Raw genomic sequence first — 19,139 nt, forward strand, 5'->3', positions numbered from 1 at the left:
TTTTCTGGAAGAAATGGTGCCTTATTTGAAAAAAGTGCAAGGGTGCCAAAATGTTTTGGCCACGACAGTATATATATATATGTCTATTAATTATGTACTAATGCAATGTGAGTACGCCCTCCATTAATTACGTTTCATTGGAACCCGAGTATGCCCATTAATTACGTACTATTTAAATGCTAATACATCTATTAAGTATGTACTAAATTGGAAGGTGACAACTCCATTAATTATATACTCTTGGAATTGCCTTGTAGACCTTTGGCCTGCTGAGACTCCTCAAACCTTTGAAGACCTTTCAGCCTATTTAAACACCATTAGACATTTACATCCTTTAGACCTGTGAATACCTTTCAACCCCAAAAGACCCTTTATAACCCATACGACCCCTAAGAATCCTTCAGAACCCTTGGACAATTAAGACCTCATAGCATAGACACTTTAGACTCGTTAGACCCTAAGACCCCCTTAGACCTTATATGGCAAGGCACTTGCATTCCAATTACCCTATATACCGAGCTAGACCCTTTAGAACTATCAAGACCTTCCAGACTCCTTTCTACCCTTCAAGACATTTAGGCCTTTAGACCCCATTAAACACCTCATTCTGACCCTTGAGATCTTAACTCACACCCTTTAGACCCCTTCGACATTTTTACACCATTGATCTTTACAACTAGACCATTTAGACCATTAATTTGCAAGTTTGACCTTTTCATTTAGTACATCCTTCCAGGTCTAATACCACTAAGACACCCTCCATTTTAATTGCAGTTGTGGAGATAACTGGAGACAAAGCAATGGGGAGCAAGAGTGGAAAAGGTGCTGGTGCAGCTTTGAGGAAGCTGTTCCGACCTTTGCCTGCAAAGTCAGCTCCCGCGGTGACCCCAAAAACTCACGACGAGCCCACGTCGGACGGAGATTGCGGCTCAAACCCGCCAACCGGTCGGCGGTCCTTCAAAAGTATTTTTGGCATCGGGACGGCCAAAAGCACAAGCGCAGAAGAGGAAGCAAAGAACGATGAAGTTGGGAATGTTGGGCAAGATGCGGGAGGAAACAGTAACGCAAATCAGGGAGAAGAAGCAGTCGTTGAGCAGTGAAGTAGAGCAAGGGATGGGTCGTTGGTAAAGCGTTTCCAAGTAGGCCACGGCACTCGTACAATAAGGTTTTTGAGGGGAAAGACAACATTGTGCGTAAATAAGGAGCTGGGACCAAATCTACACGTACAGAAATTGAAGTTGGATTTGTAAAACCATTTAATACATTTAATCATTGGTTTGATGCCTCAAAAGGTATGTTCACAAATATCGTTATGAGGTATTTAATATTCCTGTTTTTTTTTCTAATATGTAACATTTTGCTTATCTGTACAATAAATGCATTACACTTGTCATGGGTTTCCTGCAACAAGACTTTATTTGTTAAACCTCTATCGCCATCAAGTGGATGGAGCATCTGCTGCCTCCTGCCCCGAACCACCCAGTCTCCATTGATGTCACGGCACAGTTATTTTTTTGTATTATGTCAAGGCCTGTGGAGGAGCTGGAACACGGATTGGATCAGGATGTAACAGTAGAAAGAGGGGGGAGGGAAACACTCCAACAGCAGGAAGAGGAACACAATAAAGGGAGACTGAGAAAGGAATGAGAGCACAGGGGGGGAAATACCGAAATCACTGAAATCGAATGGGAAAATGGGAAACCCAGAAATAGGTGGCTTTGGGGAAGGTTAATGGTGGCAGAATAGATCACTCGTGGATGGAGAAAGATACCTCATATAATAAAACTCATGATAGAATAACAAATGAGCAAATACAGTCACGTGAAAAAGTAAGGACACCCCATGTAAAGTTTTGACTTTTTCAACATATTTCAACATACAGCTATTTGATCTTCATTTCAACAATATTGATAGATAAAGGTGATATAATATAACAAATATCATGAAACATTTACATTTTGTAGTCCATTGTATAATTTAAATAAACATAAATGCAAATTTCACATGTGGAAAAAGTAAGTACATCCTTGGCTCTAACAGGTGGTATTGCCCCCTTTGGCAGAAACAACCTCAAGTAGGCATTTCTTATAACTGTCTACCAGTCTCTGACATCGAATGGGAGACATTTTTTCCCACTCCTCCATGCAGAATTCTTTCAGCTGTGCGATGTTTGAGGGGTTTCTTGCATGCACAGCTCGTTTCAAATCCCCCCACAACATCTCGAAGGGATTTACATACGGGCTTTGACTTGGCCATTCCAGAACCCTCCATTTCTTTCTTTTCAGCCATTCCTTGGTGGATTTACTGGTATGTTTAGGGTCATTGTCATGTTGCAAGGTCCACCTTCGGTTGAGCTTCAACTTTCCGACAGATGGCCTCACATTATCCTCAAGCACCCTCTGGTACAATGAAGAATTCATAGTGGATTCTATGATGGTGAGCTGCCCAGGCCCTGATGCAGCAAAGCTGCCCCAAACCATAATATTTCCACCACCATGCTTTACAGTTGGTATCAGGTTCTTGTGGTCAAATGCTGTCTTTGGTTTTCGCCAAACATGTCTTCTGGTACTGTGGCCAAATAGCTCTACCTTTGACTCATCTGTCCAGAGCACATTGTTCCAGAAGTGCTGGTCTTTGCCTCGGTGTTCATTGGCAAACTTTAGTCTTGCCCTGATGTTCTTTCTGGACACCAAAGGTTTCCTCCTGGCACACCTTCCATGTAGATAAAATTTGTGCAGCCTCTTTCTAATGGTAGACTCGTGCACTTTGACATCAACAGTGGCAAGAGCTACCTGTAGGTCCCGTGATGACATTCTGGGGTTCTTCGAGACTTCTTTCAGCATCTTGCGGTCTGCTCTCGGGCTGAACTTGCTGGGGCAGCCTGGCTTGAACAAGTTGGCAGTTGTTTGGAATCTTCTCCACTTGTAGATGATATTCCGGACAGTCGAATGATTGATTTCAAATTGTTTGGAGATCTTTTTTAATCCCTTCCCAGACTCGTAGGCATCTATAACCTTCTTTCTGAAGGCCTCAGAGAGCTCTTTTGATCTAGGCATGGTGACGCGCACACTTCAACAACAAAAAGCAAACCAAACTAAATGTCTGAGGTTTAAATAACACAGGTTCCTCCAAGATCCTCTCTAACTATGTTCTAACCATTTGCACCTGAGCTGGTGCACCTGATTCAAATTTTAGGTATTTGAATTAGTGATAAATGTAGGGGTGCACTTACTTTTTCCACATGCAAAATTTGCATTTATGTTTATTTAAATTATACAATGGACTACAAAATGTAAATGTTTCATGATATTTGTTATATTATATCGCCTTTATCTTTCAATATTGTTGAAATGAAGATCAAATAGCTGTATGTTGAAATATGTTTAAAAAGTCAAAACTTTACATGGGGTGTACTTACTTTTTCACGTGACTGTAGCATGATTGTATGTTTTATTCAAAATCTCCACCGTGCCATGTGATGTGATGTCCTGAACCGTCACCTCAATGTAAAAAGGTCATTCCTCAGCCCAACAACCACCAAGTACTCCGGCTCTCTGTGCGCGGTTGCTGAACACCTGTAACCAACCCTCTGGTTGGCAAACACTTTCATTAAAAGGATGTTAGTGCTAAACTACCTTTAATTTAAAAAAATTGCCATCAGCTTGCTCCAGAAATTAAGTTGGTCTCCACCACCACTCATGATCGTAAGACATTAATAAACCTATTTATTGGTTCAAGGGAACAATCAGATGACAAGCACAAAATAAATTACGAATTCGAATTACATTGCACATGGTCTCTGTCAACAGTGAATGCATTGTCAACAAAATATTCTTAAGTAAGAAAAGAAGTACTGTATTGTAAATGGAGATGCACAAAGACCAAAGCCAACCACACACTTTTTTGGAAAAAATAAAACAAATAAAACACGATGAACTTTACCCGAATTCCAAGACCATCTGGTGCCGGCGAAGGAGTTAATATTAGACTTTGGGTGTAAATTTCTACAGCAAGCGGAATGGTCAGGAAGTGTGGGTGGAGCATTTAGTCTTCAGGCTCCTGAATGGCTGGTAGATGCTCCACCTACTGCAACCCACAAGCAAGGCATAATGACATGCAAACTTAGACCAGTTAGTGATCTCAAAAGGTTACCATAGCACTTGCAAAGCATGTCATTGAGACTGTCCCGATCTCAGGCTGCACTGCGTGCGTCGACGCAGCCCAGCTTGTTAGAGCCCAGCAGCGTTAAAACGCAGTCCTCGAGGCTGTACAGGTGGTCATCGCTTTGGCGAGGAGCCAGTTCACGCATGGCTTTCGCCAATTCAAGGAGGTACTCGGCATTGCGGCCGCTCTTGCCTTCAGAAAAGGCAATCTGAGCTGCCATGGCTTCAAGGGGTGCGGGACCGAGGTAGTTGGGATTGGCCGAGCTTCCAATGTAGACCATCACGTCCAAGGGTGGAGATTCAGCTGCATCGTCCGACGGATTTGGATAAAAACTGAGGTACTCCCGTCTATAGCCTCCCTTCTCTCGGACATCCAAATGCGCTCCGACGACTTCCACAGAGCCATCCGGTATCTTGTATGCAACGCCATACACGCACGACTGGCGTGGGGAGGGAGGGCAATATTGTGCTATTAGCAACCAGGTGAAAATATATCAATCAAATGATATTTAGTTTTTTTACACCTGGCTTTCGGCTCTGATCACAACAAAATATCTGTTAAAATTCTCACTCAAAATTGGACAAGGAGCTGTACCTCTGTATTTTCAACGAGTGTTACAACTCGGCCGGGCTGCAACGAGAAGAAACGGCACTTAGAACAACCAACGGGTAACCAAAAGATGCTAACAATTGAGTGTGTTTGCAAATCTTGTCGAAAATGTGTTTTTTTTTCAAGAGGAGAGTAGGGAAGTGAGAAGGGAGAGGCGGGGAGGGTTGAAAAAATAAAGGGCAGACCAGTCACTTTCATCCTTCCTCAACACATGACCAAACCATCACAACCTGTTTCTCTTCACAGCATCCATCACAGGCTCTATTCCCATCATCTTTCGTCTTCCTCTCTCGCTCAACGATAATCCACACATCCACCGAACCATTCACATTTCCACCCTTTCCAGCCTTCGTTGCTGCTCTACGTTCATTACCCATGTCTCGCTCCCATAAATCATAACACTTCACACATGCAGCACACACCTTTCCCTTCAGCGTCAACGACACTCCCCTCCTCGTCAGCACGCCACTCAGTTCCCAAAACTTCTTCCATGCACATCTCACTCGAGCAACCGTTGCCAGGTCTGATCCACCTTCTCCATTCAGCATGTCTCCTAGGTAGCAAAATGTTTTCACACCTTCCAGCTACACGCCATCTCCAAGATCCAACTAAACATTTCCTCCATCTGCAGCTCCCTCTGTGCACACCTTACACTTGAATGTAGCTGCCACACTGGTTAATGACCCTCTCAGACCACTACATTTTTGATGAACCCACTCAGCGCACATTGTACATTGAATGGAGTTCACTCCAACACCCTTTCTGCACACAGCACACGGCCACTTCCCAGTTCTTTCCACCTCACCACATGCTTTAACACTTGCCATCACCTTCGTCTTTCCGATATTCACGTTCAGACCTTTTGTCTCCATACATTCCTTCCACTTGTTCATCGTCTCCTTCAGTCCATCCATACTTTCTGCAATCAACACGAGATCATCTGCATACAACAACTCCCACGGTAAACCCTCCTTTACATTCCGAGCCAGCACCTCCATTACAGCTACAAATAGTAGTGGACTTAGTACCGACCCCTGATGCACTCCCACCTTCACCTCAAACACAACACTGTTCCCGTCCTTCGTCCTTACAGCTGTGCGCGCTCTCTCGTACATTGCCATCACTACTCTGATCAACCATTCCTCCACTCCTAACTTTCTCAATGCCCATGTCACAACATTGTGTGGAACCCTATCAAATGCTTTCTCTAGATCAACAAACCCAAGAAACAACTTCTTCCTCTTCTCCATGTACTCCTGCAACTGCCTTACAATAAAAACCGCGTCTGTCGTTCCTCTTCCTGGCATAAATCCAAACTGCATTTCGTCGATCTTCACTTTCTTCCTTATCCTCCTCTCCAACACCCTTTCCAATACCTTCATTCCATGCTCCAATAACTTTATCGCTCGATACGAGCCACAGTCCAGAGGGTCACCTTTCCCCTTGTATAGAGGGACGAGGGTACTCAGTTCCCAATCCACTGGAATGCGGCCTTCTTTCACCACCAGATTACAGATCTCTGTCACTCTCTTCACACCCCAACTTCCAGCTGCCTTCAACATATCTCCCACAACTCCCGTCGGACCTCCCGCTTTTCCACTCTTCATTGCTTTTATCGCTTCCTCAACTTCCTTCTCAGTTATCCTCTCTAGCGGTCCTAAAACTGGGTTACTCTCTATGTTGCCATCCCATTCTTTCTCTGCATTCAACAGCATTTCCATATATCTCTTCCATCTTCCTTTAATTCCAACTGGGTCCACAACGCTTTGTCCCACTTCATCCTTCAAGCAACTCACCCCCATCACATTACACCTCTCTTTCGCTATCTGCTTTGCAATCCTGAATACGGCTCTCTGACCCTCTTCCGAATCCAAGCGTTCTCAGAACATTTTCCTACATGCCTCCTGTGCCTTTGTTACCTCTTTCTTTGCAGCCTTCTTGGCTGCCTTATAACTTTCATTATCTGCCTTTTCTGCCCCCGTACCCTTCGCCTTCTGCCACTCCTTGAACTTCTTCCTCTTCTCGTCAATCCTCTTTCCAACTTCACCATCCCACCATGTTTCCGAGTACCTCAGTGGTCCTTTTGTCCATCCACATACCTCACCAATGGCTCCCAACAGACTATCTTTCATTGACATCCAACCACTTTCAAGCTCAACCACATCATCCTCTACCATACCCAGCCTCTCTTTTAATGCCTCCCTCACTGTCACCTTTTCCAACCTCCACACCTTCATTCTCGGTTGGTACTTCACCCGCCGAGCTCTCCTCGCACCTTTCACCCTTATGTCACAGACAACCAAGTGGTGCTGTGAAACAGCCTCCTCCCCCGGGATCACCATTGTGTCCCGGAGGTGCCCCCTATCTCCCCTACGCAAGATCAGGTAGTCAACGGTTGTCGTCGACCCACCTGACGTGTATGTAACAAGCTTATTATCCTCTTTCTGGAACTGAGCATTACAGATCAACAAACCAGCTCCATCAGCAAACTCCAAAATCCTTTCACCTTCTCCATTCCTCACACCATATCCGTAAATCTGTTCATGGTGAATGGAAACAAAATGGCGTACACGGACCACATTACAAGAATTTTCTGGACACGTCATGTCGGGACTCGGTGCAGGGATTCGCAGGGTATGTCGGTAGCATAATGGGTACAAAAATTCTGCAATTTGGATGGCCCACTATTATGTATGTATGTGTGTATGTATGTATGTATGTATGTATGTGTCATCGAATGAAATAATAAATGATAATAAACTCAGCTGTGTGTACTGTGTACGCAATACTTAAACACACACCACCAAGTCAATAGTCATTTTAAAGCACAGTAGAAACAAACGAATGAAAAGGTGGGCGTCGTACTCCAAGTGCTCATCTTTGGATGCCGTGACCCCAAACAAAATCTTAACACACATTCCTTACATGATGACATATGCAAAGTTTACATACTGAAACTTTTGGGCCTTACTATCAGGTATGATCTTTCTTCGGCAAACCACATGTAAGCTGACCTTCAAAGCCACTGGGCATCGTCCGTCGTGCAAAATCCTTCCTTGGCACAGCTGAAATCTTATCCACCTACAAGGCCTTCATCCACAGCTTGATGGAGTACTGCTGTCCCCGAGGGGCTGCCTTCCCTGCCTCATCTTGCTCAGCTTGATGCCATGGAAACCAGGATCTTTGGAATCTCCCACGACGAATGGGCCTATCACTTTCACCTCACAGACAGGTCGGTGGTCATTTCATGAGGTCATTTCACCTCACTCTGTATTCTACCACCATCTTTCTGCTCTCCTGCCCTCTGCCCTTTCCTTGCTCTGTCCCACCCACACTGTCCTTCACGAAGAGCATGCGAGTTATCGCCGGCACCCTGGCCAAATTACACATTTTTGCTCTAATCTACATCAGTGGTGGCACAGCTTTGCCCCCCAGCAAAGGATGCCACTCTCAGCCAAGTGATGTGCAGTGCACATAACATTCAATAGTCTTGAATGCTTATAAAACTTTTGTTTTTCGCCCTATGAATGATGCCCATGTCACAATCACAGGAACCTTACTAGAATTCATGGAACGTGTTTGTTTGTTTGTTACACTACTCCTACATTTCTGGCCTGATTACATCCAGACTTGCTATATAGGATCAACATGACCCAATAATAGTAGATTGGGCTGTTTTTAATCTTTGCCGGTGGTCTTGGTGGAGGAGGGGCATGTTTTTGCTTCATGCACATAACACAAGTTTTTATTTTATTTTTGGGAGTGGTTGAGGGAGCTGTCAGTTGCAAATAAAGGTGTCAGAAGAACATGTTGCATCCTTAGAACAAGAACACCCGTTGGGCACGTACTCTGCTCGTAGTCTAAAAACGGTGGTCTAAGTCAGCACCCATTTTGCTCGGACCCTCTGACGGCTCGACTCACCTTGTTGGGAACACCGCGATGGTCGGTGCTGCCTTGCCAGAACCTGCGGCTGTAGCCACGTATGTGTCCGGCCACTCGCTGCTCAAAGGGGAAGTCTGCCTTCCAAATAAGAGATCCGTAGCCAAAGACCCACATGATGAACGTTCCTGGTTTGAACAACAAACAACAACCATCACGAACGCAAACCACAGAGGTGTTTTACCTGTCCGTAAGTGATGAGGGTAAGCCGCCGCTATGATGCATTTCCTGCAAGGTTTGACTAACTATATACAATACACTGCACTTTGTAGAGTGGCAGAGTTACATTGGGTGGTTTGCCATTGTTTCCCAGCATCAATTATGGCACGAATTTGAAAAATTTTGTGCTTGGTTCCGGACAGTTCATGTGGAGGTTTACAAATATCGATTATGTGCAATTTGTGTTGCGCACAATGGTTAGTGTATACTGTATAGGCTCAGTCGTTGGTTCACACTCTCACCGGAAGTAAAAACAATATAACCACAAACTATTCAGTTAATTATGTCAAAGTATAATTTTCTTTCCGTTCATTTACTTCACCGACAACGATTAGCAGTATTAACAGTTATAGTGACTCTTACTATCAGTATTAATATTATGCTGTAAAATGACATTCATAGAACTAGAAGTCCATAAACATTCCACTGTATTGGGAGCAAATTCCTTTACAAACGGAATCTGAGACTCCTTACTAATGCCCCCACTTTATTTTCATGCACATGTCGGGTGTATAAAAGAACGCGCTCTGACAGCGTCTCGTGTGAATGTACGAAGCATGAAGTCTCACGGGCGGTGTATAACCTCAGAGTCACTGGTTCGCACACCAAAAATAATAAAAACTGTTAATATAACCACAACTTATTCAGTCAATTCCGTCCAACGAGTAATTAGTAATTACCTTTCCGTCCATTTACTTCATCAACAAATCTTAGTCGCAGATTTAACAGTTAGTGACTATTTAATGCCGTCAAAGAACATTCATACTGATACTCATACTTCATAGCAAAGTCCATGCAATGTACATACTCCGCACTTGGTAACGGCGTTACCACCGTGACGTCATGGTAAATACCAAACCAGTACATCAAATGACCCTTCGGTCTTCATTCGGTTAAGCAAAATATGGTAAACGCGATTAGGTTGGCAGCGCTTAGCATTTTAGCCATCGAGTTAATTGTAGAATGCGAGATCAACTCAAAAACGCTCACCTAGAAAGAAGAAGAAGAAGAAAGACGAGATTTGCCTTTATCCGCCCGAAAAGACGTCCAAATGCCCAGAATAACAACTACACGTCCTATATAAAGCATCCTCGCTTTTACCTCCCACTAGTAGGTACAGTACACACTAGTAAGTACACTGCCGTTCAAGGTTCAACCCTTCCGATTCCAAATCTTGACAAACAAACGCACGTCACGAAAACAAACGGTGACGTCAACGCACAATTTTTTTTTATACGCACTGACGTCACAGCGCTTTTTTCTTATTCTTTCCTTATTTCTTTCTTCACTTTATTAACGCACAGGTTGTAAACCTGGTGCGTTATAGCGTTTGCCTGGGAATTTCGGGCGCTCAAAAGTGAAGCTAGTTTCTTTCTCCTTGTTAGGACGGCATTTCTTAATAAAGCTGCTGCAACGTATTACTAAATAGTGTTTATACAGGTTTCTCAGTAACGTGGCGGGTGACGTCAGCACCTGTTATGACCGCCATTCTGTATGTTATTCACATTGCAAACAATCTCGATATAGATTGGGATCACGCAAGATGTCTGGAGAAATATCTGCAACTGTAAGGGGCTCTAATTTATCGAATATTGTTTGTGATCGAAGTTTGGGTGAAGCTATTATAATATATAACTTTATTTCATCACTAATAATCTATGTCAATCTGTCATGTAAGCATATGTACGTATTATCAGAAAGACTATATTGAAGTGCGGTGCTACGCGCACGACTTGTTTGCCAGAAAAGGTAAGCAACAACGCGTAGGATCCAAAGAGTCTTTATTACAAAGCTCAAACTGTAGCACTGACTTGCTCGGGGCTGCGAGCCCCGTGTATATCCCGAGGCCACGCCTACCCCTCGGGCGTGGCCGACACCCTTTTGGTGCGCGGAATGATGTCACCGCGCCAGCAAGCCATCGTGTCCGCCACACGCGCCCCCCCCCCCCCCCCCCCCCCCAGAATTCCCGCGCACCTGAAGGGTCAGTTTGCGGGGCAAACGGATGACCCGGCCGAAGCGCCCTCTGGCGGCTGGCGGCGGCTGGGATGCCGGGATGCCGTCTGAGATGCCGCTGGTGGCATCTGAGATGGGTGCAGGACAGGGTGGTGGCGTGCCGGCGGGGCTGGGCGGTCCACGGAAACGCGGTCAGGAGTACCGCCGATGTCCAGGGTGAAGTGTTTCGCCCCGGTCTCCAGCACGCGGAAGGGCCCGTCATACGGGGCCGCAGCGGTGTCCGGTGGGCGTCGTGGCGGACGAACACGTACTCCGCCGTGCGAAGCTCCGGGGCGACGTGCGTTGGCGGGCACCCGTGGTGCGCCGTCGGCACCGGGGCGAACCTCTGGGCGGTCTCCTGCAGTGCGGAACGCTGCTGCGCCGCGGACCATGGTGCCGTGGAGTCGGGGATGAACTCGCCCGGCACCCGCAGCGGTTGTCCGAAGACCAACTCCGCCGCGGATGCGCGCAGGTCGTCCTTGGGCGCCGTCCTGAGGCCCAGCAGGACCCAGGAGAGCCTGTCGACCCAGCCGCCATCGCGGAGGGTGGCGCGGAGCGCGGCCTTTAAGGAGCGATGGAAGCGCTCGCACAGGCCGTTGGCCTGGGAGTGGTAGGCCGTGGTGCGTTGCAGCTGGACGCCGAGCCCCGCGCGACCGCCCCCCAGAGCTCCGAGGTGAACTGGGGGCCGCGGTCGGACGAGATGTCCGAGGGGGCGCCGAACCGGGCAACCCAGGTGGCGATGAACGCCTGCGCGACGTCCGCCACCGTCGTCGCCGCCAAAGGCATGGCCTCCGGCCACCGGGTGGTGCGGTCCACCATGGTGAGGACATGGGTGAAACCCCGCGAGGGGAGCAGAGGTCCCACCAAGTCCACGTGAACGTGGTCGAACCGACGTTCGAGCACAGTAAACGGGGCCAACGGGGCCTGGGTGTGGCGGTGCACCTTCGCGTGCTGGCACGCGAGGCACATCCTGGTCCAATCGCGGACGGTCTTCCGGAGGCCATGCCAGACGAACTTGTCGGCGACCAGCCTTTGGGAGGCCTTCGTGCCCGAGTGGGACAGGCCGTGGATGACGTCAAAAACCCGGCGCTGCCAGCCCGCGGGCACGATGGGGCGAGGCCGGCCGAGGGAGACGTCGCACAAGAGGGCCGTGCCCGTGCCGTCGAACGGCACCTCAGTGACGCGGAGGCCCATGACGGCGGTCCGCAAGGCCTGGACGTCGGGGTCGGCGGTCTGGTCCGCCGCCATCCGGGCATAGTCGATCCCGAGGTGGACCGCGTGGGCGACGGACCGGAAAAGGCAATCTGCCACCGGGTTGTCCTTCCACGCGACGTGCCGGATGTCCGTCGTGTACTCGGACACGGCCGAGAGATGACGCTGCTGCCGGGCCGACCACGGCTCGGCGACCTTGGCCATCGCGAAGACCAGGGGCTTGTGGACGACGAAGGACGTGAACGAACGGCCCTCGAGCAGATGGCGGAAATGCCGGACCACCAGGTGAAGCCCGAGGAGCTCGCGGTCGAAGGTACTGTACCGCCGTTCGTGCGGGCGGAGCTGCCGGCTGAAAAACGCCAGCGGCTGCCAAGCTCCCTTCACCCATTGCTCGTGCACCGCACCCACCGCGTAGTCCGACGCGTCGGTGGTGAGGGCGATCGGTGGATCGGGCGCCGGGTGCACGAGCATGGTGGCGTTAGCGAAGGTGAGCTTCGCGCCCACGAACGCCGCGTCCATCGGCTCGGTCCAAGCAACGTCACCTTTGCCCGGCTTCCCCCGGAGGGCCTCGTGCAGAGGGCGCAGGAGCTGGGCGACGCGGGGCAGGAAATGGTGGTAAAGGTTCACCATGCCCAGGAACTCCTGGAGCCCCTTGATCGTGTGGGGGCGCGGAAACCCCCTGACCGCCTCCACCTTGGCCGGTAAGGGGATGGCCCCGTGCCTGGTGACGCGGTGCCCCAAAAAGTCGATTTCGGCGACGCCGAACCGGCACTTGGCGGGGTTGATGATCAGGCCATGCTGGCCCATGCGCTCGAAGAGCGTGCGGAGATGGCGGAGGTGCTCCTCACGGGACGCGCTTGCGGCGAGGATGTCGTCCAGGTAGACGTAAACGAAATCCAAGTCGCGCAAGACGCTGTCCATCAGCCGCTGGAACGCCTGACCCGCATTCTTCAACCCGAAGGGCATCCGCAGAAACTCGGAGAGGCCAAATGGTGTAATGACGGCCGTCTTCGGTATGTCCTCCGGCCTGACGGGGACCTGATGGTATCCGCGGATGAGGTCCACCTTGGAAAAGAGGGACATTTTCGCCAACCGGGCAGAAAAGTCCTGGATGTGAGGGACCGGGTAGCGGTCGGGGGTGGTAGCATCGTTGAGGCGGCGGTAGTCTCCGCACGGCCGCCATCCCCCGCCGGGCTTCGGCACGATGTGCAGCGGCGATGCCCAAGCGCTCTTGGAGCGCCGCACGATGCCCAGCCGCTCCAGCGTAGCGAACGCCGCTTTCGCCACCACGAGCTTCGTCGGCTGGAGGCGGCGTGCCCGGGCGTAGACCGGTGGCCCGACGGTGGGGATGTGATGCTCCACCCCGTGCTTGACTGCCACCGCCGAGAAGGTGGGCCGCGTGAGGGCCGGGAAACTGGCGAGGAGGCGGGTAAAGTCATCTGCTGCCGGAAGCGTACAAACCAAACTCACCGGGACGGAACCGTTTAGCAAGCCGCTTGGTGAGCCGCTCAACGAGCTGCTCAGCGAACAAGCGAGCGAGCTAAAGGTTTCGGCCTGGACGAGCCGTCTGTGCTTTACGTCGACCAGCAACCCATTTGCACATAGGAAGTCCGCACCGAGCAATGCCATGGGCATGCTGGCGGTTACGAACGTCCATTGAAAGCGCTGCCCTCCAAACCGCAGGGAGAGGCAGCGCTTCCCGAAAGTGCGTATGGGTGTGCCGTTGGCTGCAAGCAATGCGGGGCCCCGGCCTGCGGTTCGCTTGTCGGACGTGTGGGCTGGGATGACGCTTACCTGCACTCCTGTATCGCAGAGGAAACGGCGCCCGGACACGGTGTCCATGATAAATAGGAGGCTGCCGGAATGGCCGACGCTCAGGGCCGCTACCGAGCGCCGGCTCGGTCGTTTCCCGACTTGCCAAACGAGCACGGCGGGCAACACCTCTTAGCCTTGTGACCGAACCTGGCGTGGAAACGGCACCAGGTTTGCTGCGGAGGCGGAGGCCGCGGCTTTCGCAGCTGCGGTGATGGTGGGTGGGGCGTGGCTGCGGCCACGAGGTGTGCATCCACATCAGCCTTGGGATCCACGAGGTGTGCAGCCGCATCAGCCTCGGGATCCACGACGGCCGCACCAAAACTCGCCCGCGTGTCACAAGCCGCGAAGAATTTGGCGGCCTCGACGGCCAGAGCACGGGGTTCCCTTATTTTGGAACCGGCCAACGCGAGGCGTACCTGTGCCGGTAGCTGGCGTAGAAAGAGCGCCCGGAATAAAAAAAATCCGGGGCTTTGTCACCCAGCAACGACAGCATGTAATCCATCCGCACCGATGGTCGTGTGTCGCCGAGTCCGGGAAGGTCCAGGAGGTGGTCGGCCCGTTCACACTCCGTGGGGCCAAACGTGGCGATGAGGAGGCATTTGAGCGCCTCGTACCTGTGGTCGGCCGGCGGGTTCTGCAGGACGGACACGACTCGGGCGGCTGTGCCGGGCCCGAGGGCGGCGATCACGTGGTAGTAACGCGTCTCATCCGCTGTGATGCCTCAAAGCTGGAACTGTGCCTCGGCCTGCACGAACCATACCTCGGCCTGGGCTTCCCAAAACTCAGGGAGCTTTACCGCGGCCGCGTTGTTTGCCATGGCGCGTTCTGTGGTCAGCGACGGCTGAACCAAATCGGGGTCACCAGTGAAGTGCGGTGCTACGCGCATGACTTGTTTGCCAGAAAAGGTAAGCAACAACGCATAGGATCCAAAGAGTCTTTATTACAAAGCTCAAACTGTAGCACTGACTTGCTCGGGGCTGCGAGCCCCGTGTATATCCCGAGGCCACGCCTACCCCTCGGGCGCGGCCGACACCCTCTTGGTGCGCGGAATGATGTCACCGCGCCAGTGAGCCATCGTGTCCGCCACAATATATATATATATTACTTACGACCGGTACGGTACATAAATTAGCACCACATAGCATCTCGCTGCCTAGCAACCAGAATACAAACAATTGCAGATACATTCCAAGTCCATCACCCTCATGGCAAATAAACAACTAGATGGTATTCAGAGAATACTTACCCTGCGCAGTCAACTTGGTGCGAGCCAACTCTTCTGTTTTTCAACGGGTTTTCTTCTTTGATCCAATATGGCTGCCAGACCATGTGAGCGATGACATCATACATTTTTATTCTCTAATATAATTGTTGCATAGATCACGCTCAATACATTTCAAACTGATCAGACTAAGCGTTGTCCCTGTCGAATTATGATGTCATAATTATGTTACCAATGACGTCATCATTAACATATCTTATTCCCCAAGGGGATACTTGACAATGAGCCATGTTTCAATTTTTCCATGGAGCAGTTTCGGAGATATAGAGCTGCAACTTTTTAAAAGATTTTTCCAAGATTGCGCCTGTACCACATGACCTATGATGTCATAATTAGCATTAAAAAATTCTACAGGATAAGGTGCTCCTATGGTGAAAAATTTGTGCTCATTGGACTTACAGTTGCAGAGGAATTTTTCTTTTTTCATACTGATCAGATCAAGTGTTGTACTTGTCAAATTAGGATGTCATAACGTAGGCACTGATGACATCATCATCAACATATCTTATTCCCCATGGGGAGTACTTGACAATGAGCCATGTTTCAATTTTTTCCATTGAGCGGTTTGGGAGATATCGAGGTGTAACGTTTTTCCAAGATGGCGTCCGTACCACGTGACATATGACGTCATAATTATGGATAAAAAAATCTCTACAGGCGGAGGCACTCCTGTGGTAAAATTTTGTGCCAATCGGACCAATGGTTGCCGAGAAAATGCATTTTTTAAATGCTGACACATATGCCACACGCACGCCACACGTACGCACGCATATACGCAACTGAATGCTTAGCCCTGCTGTTCGCTTCGCGAGCATAGGGTAATGACGTATCATCCAGCTCGTGACATTGCTGGGGCACCCTCGCCACCTGATGATGCTGCTGTGCAGCACATGGAGATGGAATTGTGAGGGAACTGTGCACAATAATTGATTGATTAATTGCATAATTAAAATATATAAGCAGTAATCGTAAAATAAGTAATTTCTTAATAAATTAGCCAATGGCATACCGAAACCATGACTGTTTTATTCAAATCTGTAACTTTTTGAAAATTAATAAACGAATTAATTGAAAAATTAAATAAGGAATCGATTAATTAATAAATCAAAAATACCCTTCACAGCCAAATCACTTGTTCATTGTCATGTCCAAATATCAGCTTCCCAGCTCAAAAGGTGCCTGATTATATTGCCCAGATGAGAAAGAAAACAAAATAAGTACTTCATAAATGGATAATAATTAAGTAATTAATCAATTAATTGATGAATCCCCAAAAAATACTGTTTTTGCCAAATAACTTGCTCACTATTGTGCCCAAATTTCAGCTTCCTCACTCAAAAGATGCCTGAGATATCGCCCGGACAAACAAAAAACAGGAAGACGTCATGCGGAGCACGATACTTGCAAAATCCCCCCCCCCCCCCCAAAGTTTTCCATTGATACAGCAAATTGTCTATTTCATGAAGATTAAAATTGACGATCTTGCTCAAAGCTCGGGTCAACAGGATGAAAGGTGACGTTTTTTCACCTGAAAAATGATGATTTTAGATGTTTGACCTTGAGTTGCCCTTTGACCTTTTGACCTCAAAAATAGTTGGTTTCCCAATTCAGTGAGGCAATACACAAATGCTGTTCTATTTTCAAGTCAATCGGATGAAAATTGATGGGTTTTCAGATGAAAATTGATGATTTTGGAAGTTTGACCTAGAGTTGACCTTTGATCTTTTGACCTCAAAAATAGTATGTTTCCCAATTTAGTGACAATATACAAATGCTATTCAATTTTCAAGTCAATCGGTTAGAAATTGACAGCTTTTTAGATTAATATTGATGATTTCAAAAATTTGATCTTGAGTTGACCTTTGACCTTTTGACCTCGAAAATAGTATGTTTCCCAATTCAGTGACTCAATATACAAATGCTATTCAATTTTCAAGTCAATCGGATTTAAAATGGCGATTTTAGAAATTTGACCTCCAGATGACCTTTGACCTTTGACCTCAAAATTAATAGGTTTCTCAATTGGGACGACCTGTACAACTTGGTGAGGTTTCGTGACGATCGGTTTCGAATTGTGACCTTTAGGCAAGTATAAGTGAGCGGACAGACAAACAAACACACAAACCGGAGTGATCAACATACTTGTCAAAAAAAAATTTTTTTGCAAAGTAACAAATGGAGTGAAAACTGAGTACTCCCATTGGGGCGTGCGTCATCGCCGGGGGCCCCGGCACTCGTCAATCTGTCATTATCTGTCAATGACGTCATGCAGTGCCTGGAGATGGAAGAGGAAAGGAGAGGTGTACAATATCAGAATAAAAGCATAATCTGTTGACATGTATTATACTTGCTCGAAATAAGACATCTTTTTCAGGTTAATGAAGTTTCTTGTTGGTTCTTCCTTACAATGCTCATATAATGATATTTGGGAGAGAGAAGCTCTCATCACATCATCACCCAGCTTTAGTTCACACGACATCCACCCTCCACTCAACACTATACCTTTGGGGATGCCTCTTTGTGGTGGTTGTACCCTCCAACGCAAGTAGGGGGCAAATCTTCCCCATTCTTCCCTGATGGCCGGATTCGTCAGGGCAGCACGGTTATGGTCAGAATGCTGATCGGTCCCCATGGACCTGCCCTTTCACTCTTGTCTCTCTCTCTCTAACTCTATCTTTCTCCTTCTCCTTCTCTCTCTAACTCTGTTGTGGCTCTAACTTCATGAAGGTGGGGGTACACCATCCTAGTTGTGGGGGATCCATGGGTCACTCTTGGAAAATCAGTTGGCTGTCTCCATGCCTCGGGCTTGTTCAAGATAATTATCCGGGGCGAAACGACGACAACAACAACAACAACAACAACAACAACTCGACACATTAAAATTCTGGCATAACAATATACATATATTTATAGATACATATAACAATATATTTGGTATTCATCAATGATCTTTCCGACTCTCTGGAAAATCTGCCCTTTCTCTTTGCTGGTGACCACTCTCTGCCGCTCCATATCTCAAACCTCAGATCGGCAGGCAACAGCCTCTTCACTCTCTGCAGACCTTGACAAAATCACAAACTGGTCAAACAAGTGGAACATGTTTTTCAATCCTGACAAATCTCACACTCTCATTATGTCTCTCTGAAAAGACCGACTGGATAACACTCCCATCTACTTTCTGAACAATCCTCTCCAAGAAGTTCTGTCACTCAAGCTTTTGGGTCTCACTATGTGCCATGATATTTCCTGGGAAAACCACATTTCCAAGCTGGCCTCCAAAGCCAGTCGCCGACTGGGCATCCTCCGTCATGCAAAGTCCTTGCTTGGCACACCTGAGCTCCTCACCACATACAAGGCTTTTATCCGCAGCTTGATGGAATACTGCTCTCCCCTCTGGGCCGGTGCTCCTGCCTCACACCTAGCTCGGCTTCATGCTGTTGAAACCAAAGCTTTCAGAATCATTGGAATCTCCTGCGATTAAGCTGATTGCGAGGGCCTTTCACTCACTCACCGCAGGCAGGTTGGTGGTCTTTCTGTCTTCTACCGACTCCTCTCCGGCCTTGCTCCCCCAGCTCTGTCTGTGCTCTGTCCCCCAAATATTCCTACAGGACGCACAATATCTGCCAGCAACCCTCTTATGGTGAAACTGCCAAATCAAGACTCTCTGCTCACCTTCACTCTTTTATACCTCTTTTGTCCTGCCTCTGGAACAAACTCCCCCACTCTCTTCAATCCCACTCCTCCCCCCAGGTCTTTAAAACAGCTGTTCACCACCATCTGTTATCTTCCCCCATCCAAAACCTTGATCTTTTCTACCTCCGTTGATAATAATAATAATAATACATTTATTTTATATAGCGCTTTTCAAGAAGCCCAAAGACGCTTTGACAGAGTACAAAAAACAAGT

The 19,139-nt window shown here is 48.3% G+C and overlaps 2 protein-coding genes across 9 annotated transcripts in view; one reads left to right on the forward strand and one right to left on the reverse strand.

Moving 5' to 3' along the window:
* LOC137438046 (uncharacterized) overlaps positions 1 to 1,391 on the forward strand; it is a 28,593-nt gene extending 27,202 nt beyond the window's left edge. For both annotated transcript variants that reach the window (XM_068132920.2, XM_068132919.2), the window contains exon 3: positions 775 to 1,391. In XM_068132920.2, coding sequence (XP_067989021.2) covers positions 775 to 1,100 — 326 coding nt within the window. In that variant the 3' untranslated portion in view covers positions 1,101 to 1,391. The remainder of the gene's footprint in view (positions 1 to 774) is intronic.
* A 2,317-nt stretch (positions 1,392 to 3,708) lies between these two features.
* Positions 3,709 to 18,888, reverse strand: CHAC2 (ChaC glutathione specific gamma-glutamylcyclotransferase 2). 7 transcript variants are annotated; one of them, XM_068132922.2, is made up of 6 exons: positions 15,197 to 15,255; positions 8,695 to 8,840; positions 7,184 to 7,310; positions 5,196 to 5,326; positions 4,759 to 4,794; positions 3,709 to 4,603 (listed from the first exon to the last, which is right to left on the reverse strand). In XM_068132922.2, the coding sequence occupies exons 2-6, from the start codon at positions 8,827 to 8,829 to the stop codon at positions 4,193 to 4,195; spliced, it is 840 nt and encodes a 279-aa protein (XP_067989023.2). In that variant the 5' UTR covers positions 8,830 to 8,840; positions 15,197 to 15,255; the 3' UTR covers positions 3,709 to 4,192. The 7 variants fall into 7 exon arrangements, with proteins under 7 accessions (XP_067989023.2, XP_067989022.2, XP_078622760.1 ...); XM_068132921.2 differs by lacking the exon at positions 15,197 to 15,255 and adding an exon at positions 9,922 to 10,146; XM_078766634.1 differs by lacking the exons at positions 5,196 to 5,326; positions 7,184 to 7,310 and adding an exon at positions 18,744 to 18,888 and having other exon boundaries at positions 15,197 to 15,267.
* Between the last annotated feature and the right edge of the window lie 251 nt (positions 18,889 to 19,139).

The sequence above is a fragment of the Myxine glutinosa genome, chromosome 12, assembly GCF_964187855.1.
Source record: "Myxine glutinosa chromosome 12, kmMyxGlut1.1, whole genome shotgun sequence".
Classification (NCBI taxonomy): domain Eukaryota; kingdom Metazoa; phylum Chordata; class Myxini; order Myxiniformes; family Myxinidae; genus Myxine; species Myxine glutinosa.